Genomic DNA, 8,913 nt, shown 5'->3' on the forward strand with positions numbered 1-8,913 from the left:
AGAAAAGAAAATAGGAAGATAGAAGCAGAAAACTGAGAGACCATCTTCAGGTCTCAGCTTACAAGCCCTTTCTTCCAGGAAGCCTTCCCTGACCTCCTCCAGGCCAAATTAGGTGTTCCTCCTGTGTACTGCACACACACCCTGCACCTCAGGTGACATTCACCATGGGCTGTGATCCGTTTGTGTTGTCTTTCTCCCCAGCCAGACTCCAGCAGAGGACCTTGAGGACAGAGACTGTGCCTGTCCGTAGTAGGCACATAGTCAAGATTTGTTGTCACAGAAGGTGGGCCCCATGAAAATAGACTGCCTGGGGGAGTGAGGCTGAGGGTGAACAGAACGCTTACCTGGGAGGAAGGTGAGCCCTTTGAATTGGTAAGCTGAGTGTTTTATGTTTACCCCACAAGGAAGGTGAGTTCCACCACAGCCCCGGACTAATTCAAGTCTTCCTGTACTAGTTCACCTTATCTTGATGAAGAGAGTAATTTGTTTTACATCTTTTACTGGAGGAGAGGCAGTTGAAGCATATCAAGTAGAACTGTGTGTGGGTGGTGGTTTTCTGATTACAATCCATTAAGGCTAGGCTGTGATTTCTAAAGCTCTTTCATTTGTGACATGAGCCAAGCCCACACCCAATTTCCTCTTGCAGAAAGCAGCATGCTACTCTCATGAAAATGATTTTTTAAATTATGTTATTTTAAGCAGAAGCATAACGGAAAAAGTGTATTGAACAAAACAAAATACTCTTCTGGTTAGCATACAAAAAGGAGGGCTTTTGAGGAAGACAAGAAAGAGACCACATTTGGGCCTGATACATTAGCCATTTTAAATTTGGTTCTCCAGTGGAGGTTGCTCTTTGTCAGCCATTCCTAGAGCAGAGCAGACACAGAGCTCTGAAGGTCTTTTCCCCTCCCCCGTTTCCAAGTTATCGCTGATGCTGATTTTCTTGACAAGACAGTTCTTGGTCTTGTTGGCGTCCTCAGTGCCATGGCTGTCTGTCTGTCCGTCTGCACACCCTTTGGATCTGCTCCTCAGACTGCTCAGAGCCTCAGGCGGCTCTGCCCTGAGGCTCTAACAACACTTCCTCTTATATGAGTCACTTTAAAATCCAGAGATTACTTTATTTACCCATGAGAATAGGAGAAGGTCTACCTCTGTCACCCTGTTAACTCCTTGCTTGTACCTGGGGGTTCCAACTTTCCCTCTGTCCTTTCTAATTCGCTAAGAGTACTCACTGTCAACAAAAATATTGTCTGTCTGTTTGTCATTGAAACAGATCCCCCCCTTTTTTTTTTTTTAAGTACTGGAATATGCGTTGTTGCAATTTCTTCTTCCAACACATCTTCCTCAGCGCCACTGGCGTGTGAGTTGCCATCCAGCAGCCCACTGGTGTGGGAATGGTGTTAATTTGAGTCTGCGTATTGAGCAGTGCCCAATACTATCGGGAAGTTAATTCCTCTTTCTCATCTGTAAGGTAGTGGTCCTAAAGCCTGTAGGCAGGGTTGTTGTGAGGACTAGAAACATGTGTACAATTCCTCTGTGCCTGGCCAATGACAGCCACAAGGCATTTCAACCGAGATGTCTAAGAGGCACCTCAAACTTAAAATGGCCACAAATAAAACTCCTCATGTCTGCGCCATGAACACACTCACCCCCGCCTGTGCTTGTTGTTCCCCACCTGAGTGAAAAGGCATCCGCGTCTGCCGCCTTCCTCTGTCCCTTGACCCCCAGCCTGCTCTCCCCTGTGCCAGGGCAGACCCCACTCCTTATCCTGGTCCCCAGATGCCTCTTCAGCCCCATCCTGGAACTCTCCCCCCTTTGCTCCGCCTCGATGCTGGCACTGTTGCGAGGGCTGGCAGAGTTCTGGTTGCAGTGAGTTGGGTCGCGGCTTAGGTGTCGCCTGTAAAAAGTCCTTCCCTGAGCAGCGCTTAGTCTCAGGGCATCCCCACCCTCCGCACTGTTCCTTGTGCTTATGTCCATGCCCCCGCCCCCTGACTGTAAACAGGACTTTGTCTAGATTGTGGCCACCTTTCCAGCACCCAGAATTGTGCCTGGCATGGGAGACACCCATCCTCTGTTTGCCACGTGAATAGAGTCAACAAATAATGGCCACTTTATGAACTAAGATATGTATATATGTTATTGATAGATAAGGTTAAAATGAATTTGGAGGATTTGACAGCAACTCTACTGAAATGGGGACCTAAAAGCAGGTCTTTGTTGTGTTTCCTCCCGTACTGGAAGACAGAAGGTGCTGATTGACTCATGGAAGCCACAGGAAAGTGCCCGTGCATGTGAAAGTGGCCCTGACCCACTTCAGTCTTGCGCAGACGCACGGGTTCCCTTGATGTGCCGCAGCTGCCCTGCCTGACACATGAAACTCAGAAATGAGCATGCTTCTGCCCAGGACAACGTGAATTAGAGACCCCATTCTGTCTTTTAGATGGCTTGTAGCCTGCCCCCAGCGTCACTCTGCTTCTGCACTGTTGGGGAATACAGACAGGAGATTAAGAGAGGAGCTCACTCCTTCTGATTCTCCTGCCATGTGCACACACAGGGCCCCTGGGCCCTTAGAGCCCCAGACTTATTTTCCAGAGTATTCTGCATTTTGTAAACTGTTTTCTCTCCCGGTGGGTTCTGCCTTAGCAATAGCCCCTACTCTTTTTCTGAACATTCCCACAGACCAGGGGCTTAAAAGATCCCCCTGAAATAGGACTGTGGTGACAAATTCTCAACCTCTTCTCCCGCTGTACAGGACGGCACTTTCTAGGGTAGATGACACAGTGGATTGGTAAACTCCCCGTTCTCTGCCAGGGAGCCCAGGAAAGAGGCAGTGAGGTGTCGGAGCATCCAGGACAGGTCCAGAGGAGGGAAAGGAGAGAGCAGGCAGAGTCCCAATACTTTGCCCTACTGGTTCACAAGCCGTCTTGGGAAACAAGTGGTCTTGGGGACCACTTTCAGTGAATCAGTTCTCTTCACACGTCGGCTGCTGTCGAGTTTGAACACCCTTTACTACAGCATTACTGCATACTTCCTAGTAATATATTCTAGTCTCTTGGGTTCACATTCAAGTAGAAAACACAGACACACAGATAATGTCTGCTGGACACGGGGGGTTACTGAGGAATAGACGTGTGCATCAGTCGCTCCGAACTACAGACCCCAGCCCACACCCACACTCTGCCAGGGTCCTTTCCAAGACTTTCCCCTTGATGTCCCAAAGGCGTCTTGGACTGAACATGCCCAGGGTCACAGTCACGACCTCCCCTCCCCATCTTCCTGCTAAGCTGCTCTCGATCCCTCCCTCGACTTCCGCTCCTCTTCGCCCTGCGCTTGCGCTGGCATCCTCTCCTCTTCCCTCCTGAATCCCCCTCAGGTGCGTCCTCTTTCCATCTCCACTGTCACCAGCCTGATCCTGAGTACTGTCATCTTTCATCTCATCTCCTGATCCTCCCGCACCTGCTGTGGGCCCTCCGGAGTGTTCTTCGCCAATGGCGTCACTGAACACTGGCACCCTCCCCTCGCCCCTGCATGCACACACACGCACTCTCGTACATGAAGAGCCTTCCGTGGCTTTTGTTGCTTTTAGAATAGCAAACCTGGGCCGAGTGAGGCCCCTACCCCCTTCCCCAGCCTTGTCCTGAACGGTGTTCCCTGTCATTCTCAGCACTCCAGCCACAGTACCTTCCTTTTTTAATTTATCATACAGCCAAGTTGACATTTTTTTCTTTTGATACACAGTTCTATGACTCCTGACATTGCACTCTTCTTCTAATACTCAACCACACCTTGCACCTTCCTGCCCCAAGGCCCTTGCGGACACGTTCCCCTGCACCAGCCGTGACTGGACAAGGTTGCTTCTCCCTTGAGCTCAGCTCAGAGAGGTCTTCTCCGGTTGCTGAGACTGGGTCACCTCCTGTTGTATGTCATCATTGCACCACGCACTTTTCCTTCAAGTTTTGAGTGGTGGTATTAAATTCGCTAGTGTGGCCCTGAGTCGATGTCACCCCGTTGACTGGGTGGTAAACTCAGCGCTGGCTCAGCGCCGAGTAGGCGCTCGGTCCGCATATTTTGCATAACGAATTGCCTGCACAGGGACAGTGTGGCCCTGGCCTCAGCTCCCACTCTGCTGCCGACCTTAGGGAGGTGGCTCAGTGAGTGCGGTAGAAGGGGCCTGGGTTGACAGTCAGACTGGTGTTGAATTCCTGCTCCACCTCTTTTTGGAGGAAGAATTGCCATCATCTGATCTTTTTTTTTTTTAATGATGATAAAACCTACCTCAAAATCCTATGGTCAAGATTAAATGGGGCAAGCTCAGTAAATGGCAGCCTTCATTCCACCCATGCGGGTGGTAGGGAAGCTGTTCCGGAAAAAGGGGCTATATGGTGCCCAGGGAATTATGTCCTTGTTGAAAATTACAAAGCCACAGACAAGTAACCATTTCTACCCTGGGACTTCATTCCTTTCCTTGGGTCACTCTGTTTATTTAACACACACCTCCTGCTCGTGTGGTCGTGCCATGCTTGGGGGCGTGTGAGAGGAGCGTGCCAGGCTCTGCCCAGGAAGCCCTGGTGGCGCACTGGCGGGCCAGGTGAACGGACAAAGCCAGCACGTCAGGCCCGGCCTGCAGGTGCGCTGAGCTGGGGGTGCCGATTTCCCTGGGAGGGGAGCGGGGGCTCACAGGAGAGGCCCGTGGGCTTGGAGTGTCCTTCCAGTCGCAACTCTGCCGCCACCTTGCTGAAGCGCCTCACGCCCAGGGCCCGGCGGTGGAAGTGGAGCTCAGAGCTCTAGTACAGAGTCCCCCCAGAGACAGTACTGAATTCCACACTGAAGTCCCTGGACGTGTGGGCGAGTGTGTAGGGGTCGTGGTACTGGGAGGCCTGAGGCGCCTCGGTGGGCGGGAGCCGCGGATGCTGGGCGCCCTGCGCGTGGGCGGCCCTCCGGGGAGATGCCAGAGCCGCCCCGGCCCGGCTGTCCCGTGACAGGGAGCATCCCACAGCCGGGCCACCTGGACAGGCAGAGGACAAGGGGCGGCGGAGGTGCCACGTGAAGCCGGAGGTGGCGCCTCAGAGGCCAGGCAGGCTCGGGTGAGAGGAGGCCGTTCCTTCGGACATCTCTGATGACCAGCTGCCTTTGTTTCCCTCTCCTCCCCGACCCTCCGTGCAGGGGCGTTTCTTCTGGGAGGAATCCTCTACTCCTGGCAGTTCCCGCACTTCAACGCCCTGAGCTGGGGCCTGCGCGAGGACTACTCCCGGGGCGGCTACTGCATGATGTCGGTCACGCACCCGGCGCTGTGCCGGCGCGTGGCGCTGCGCCACTGCCTGGCCCTGGGCGCGCTGTCGGCCGCCGCGCCGGTCCTGGACGTCACCACGTGGACCTTCCCCGTCGTCGCCCTCCCGCTCAACCTGTACATCTCCTACCTCGGCTTCCGCTTCTACGCGGACGCGGACCGCGCCAGCTCGCGGAGACTGTTCTTCTGCAGCCTGTGGCACCTGCCGCTGCTGCTGCTGCTCATGCTGACCTGCAAGCTGCGGCCGGAGCGCGCCCCCGCCAGCTGAGGGGCCGGGCCCGGCGGGGACAGCAAGCAGCGCGGGGCACACGCACAGTTCTTTCGCAGGGCAGGGATCGCTGGGCAATTCTAGAGCGTGAGGAGAGAAATCGCTGGTTCTAGTACAAAATTGTGAAATTATTTGGTGCTCAGTGATGACGTGACACTTTTTTTTACTAATATCCAAAATGCTCCCCAAATAAGAAATGGGCTGGCTCAATTGATAAATACAGACTTTTTTTCTTTGAGGGTGTTTATACATCTCTTTCTCTAACCACCCCTCTCTTTTTTTCCTTCCTCTCGTGGATGTACCTGTGCACACTTTCCTTTTTTGCTCCCCCCATCCCCCACCTGCCAGCCAGAGTGGCAGTGGGTGGCCCACAAGGTGAGCACTGGGAATCTGGTGTTTGTAGCCTGTATGCTCAGGTCCCTCCAGGGCCTGGTCCCGGGAAATGCACACTGTGGCCGCAGGCCCCCTTCCCTGTGGATGAGCTGGGGGCCCCAGTCCCGGCGTTCCCTACCCCGTGTGTTCTCAGCCGCAACTCTCTCAAATGGTAATAAACTACCAAGGGTGGGCTGCCACAGGCCGCTGGGGAGAGAGATGTCAAACGGTTGCCTGGGAGGTCTCAGACTGGACTGCCAGCCCCTTCCGCCTCCACCACCAGTACCCATCAGCATTTCCAAACCAGGGAATCAAAGGCATCTTTGTAGTTCACTTCAAACTACAGGTGCTGTCTGAAGCACTTCTTTCTGGAAGGGTAGCCCTAGACTTCACTCCAGGAATCCCTCCGGCTACGATGCCATTACTGTACCTCTTCATCACCACTGTGGATTGTCAGCTCCTCTTTGGCCCAGCGTTCTCTAGGTTGCGTGAGAAGGGAAGTTAGAAACAAGGGTGTGCTGGGCTGGCCAGCCCACGTAGCTCAGGCTCTCGTCCCTTTAGTGAAACACGCATTTCCGTCCTGGTGTCTCCTGAATTCAGAAATTAGCCTGCACACATCCAGTGGCTTTAAAAGGCAGAAGCATGGTTCTGGGCATTTTGTGAGTTACCCTGTAGCCAGGTGTGGCCTCGGGTACCAAGCACTGTTAGTCACCTGTAGCTCTTTAGTCCTTAGTACTGCCACAGGTTTATGAAGAGTCCCATGTGCCTGAAGGTCTTGAAGCTGAACGGGATGTTTTAATTACTCCGTCTCCCCGGGGCACTGCTGCTCTGTAGGGGTTCATTCGAGGGTTTAAGCAGCATTTAAGCACTCGTGGCAATATGCCTATTGTCTCAAAATTTCTAAAGTGATTGCAGATAGCATCTGATTCCTGTTTCTACTTATCTGAAGTCTCCCCCCTTAGCTGTCCCCAGGTTATTCACTGAAGGGAACATGGCATAGGAATGTCTGGAGAAAGCATCTACAACCTGGTACAGCTTTCAAAGTGTAAGATGTGTTGATTCTGTCTTCCTCCTACAATAAAACAGTATCTAAGGAGCGTGTGTGATATCATTGTGTTTAGTCACCTCGTGCTGCTGCATGGTCCCTGGCGGAACTGCGAGCACTTGCTTCCTTCGAGAGCGAGCAAGGGGCTGCGTGCACATGGGCGACTCTTGCCTTTTTTTTTTTTTAATTTTAAATTGACAAATTATAGTTGTATATATTTATGAGGTACAAAGTGATGTTGTGATTTATGAATACAATGCGGAATAATTAAATGAAACTAATGAATGTATCCATTACCTCAAGTACTTATTTTTTGTGGTAAGAACATTTGAAATTTACTTAGTAATTTTGAAATGCATAGTACATTATTATTTACTGTATTGACCACACTGCAATCTGTCTCAAAGACAGAAGCATATTCTTCCTATCTAACTGAGGCTTTGCACCCTGTGACTGTCATCTCCCCACACCCCCAGCCCCCAGCCACTGTATCCACCATTCTGCTCGGCTTCTTTGAGTTTGATTATTTTAGATCCTACAGAGAAGTGAGAACATGCACTATTTGTCTTTCTGCACCTTATTAAGTGGAAAACTTTCACCTTTTCACTTAAAGGAAGCACTTTGGCCTATCTGAATCGCTACCCTTGTGCATTGGGGCCATCAAGTAAGGTAAAAGTGACTTGAGCACAAGCTGGGTGCTACTGTGACAAGTTGATCTGGTAACCAGGACAGCTAGTAAGTCACTCTCGGGCAGGGGACAAGACGGAGCAGGACAGCATGGGATTTCACCAGGATACTCAGAACAGGGCACAATTTAAAATTATGGTTTGTTTATGTCAGTATGTGACGTAGGCATTTCTCTTGCCTGTTTACTGACTACACCACCACTGCTGGACTAAACTCAGTAAGGCAGAAGCTGTGTCCACAGGCTCCCAGTGTAAAACGGGAAAAAGAGCAGGAGTGACTCCATGACAGGCTGGACCTCCTGGAATAGGCCTAAGTTTCGGTTTCCCTGACGCGGGTCCTCCCCTTCCCCGAAATGAGGCTGATAACAACAACTAAAAGGTCCCGAGACTTGGAACCAACCAATCAGAAGCCAACACGACCTTGGAGCCAACCAATCAGGAGCCAACACGATCAGCCACTCTTGAAGGAGCAAATGAACTAAGGGAGGGAGGGGGATGGTGAGCCCAGTGTATGTAACCTACTGAAAAGTATAAAAGCTTAATTTTTACCCCAGGGCGTGGTCCTGGTTCGTGGAGAGGCCACTGTGTTGGTGCTCTGGGACTTGGACCCTAGCTCGAGCTAGCCAATAAACTCCTTTGCCTTTTGCAGCTTCGGTGGCTCTGCCTCTCTGGTCCTGGGGCGGAGGGAAATTGGTTCTAACATTTTGGGGGCTCGTGCGGGATTCCGAAACCCCCGGAACGGAATCCAGACCCGAGGAGGAGTTGGAACTCTGAAAATCTGTGCGGTGCAGGTAACTAGGCTCTGGGAAGTGACGGGCAGAAGGCCTAGGCGGACGCGCTGGAGGGTCGCTGGTCGGGAGCAGAGGGAGACGTCCCTCGCCCCCTCGGTAGGTTTCCAGCGCGGGCCCCATAGGGTCTGTTTGGGAGGGAAACCAAGTTGGCCACAGGGCCAAGAATCAGGGATTTGTGAAACGTCTTGTCATCATTGGCAATCCGTATTATTGTCTTATCGTTGTCGTCGTTTTATATTTAAGTTTTTGGTGTCAGTTTGTCACTTGCTTCATCGCTTTTGTCCATGTTTTATGTTTCTTTTTCATTCATAGGACTGCGAACTTGATCCAATGTGCAGAGAGACGATTCCTGGTCCCGAAAATTCCTTGATTAACAAAAGAGTTAGATGTCCCTATTGTTGCAGAGGGGACAAAGACGGGTGGGCTAAGTCCCCTCGCCCAGTAACGTTTTCTTCTCCTCCGCA

General features: G+C 51.8%; 1 protein-coding gene across 1 annotated transcript in view; it reads left to right on the top strand.

Annotated features, from left to right (window-relative positions):
- The window catches only part of LOC123650598 (protoheme IX farnesyltransferase, mitochondrial), a 137,332-nt gene extending 130,309 nt beyond the window's left edge, over positions 1-7,023 (top strand). The window contains exon 7 of the mRNA XM_045569485.1: positions 5,164-7,023. Within this exon, the coding sequence (XP_045425441.1) occupies positions 5,164-5,555 (392 nt within the window). The 3' untranslated portion in view covers positions 5,556-7,023. The remainder of the gene's footprint in view (positions 1-5,163) is intronic.
- The last annotated feature ends 1,890 nt before the right edge of the window (positions 7,024-8,913 follow it).

Source organism: Lemur catta, chromosome 15 (genome assembly GCF_020740605.2).
Source record: "Lemur catta isolate mLemCat1 chromosome 15, mLemCat1.pri, whole genome shotgun sequence".
In the NCBI taxonomy this organism is placed as follows: Eukaryota; Metazoa; Chordata; class Mammalia; order Primates; family Lemuridae; genus Lemur; species Lemur catta.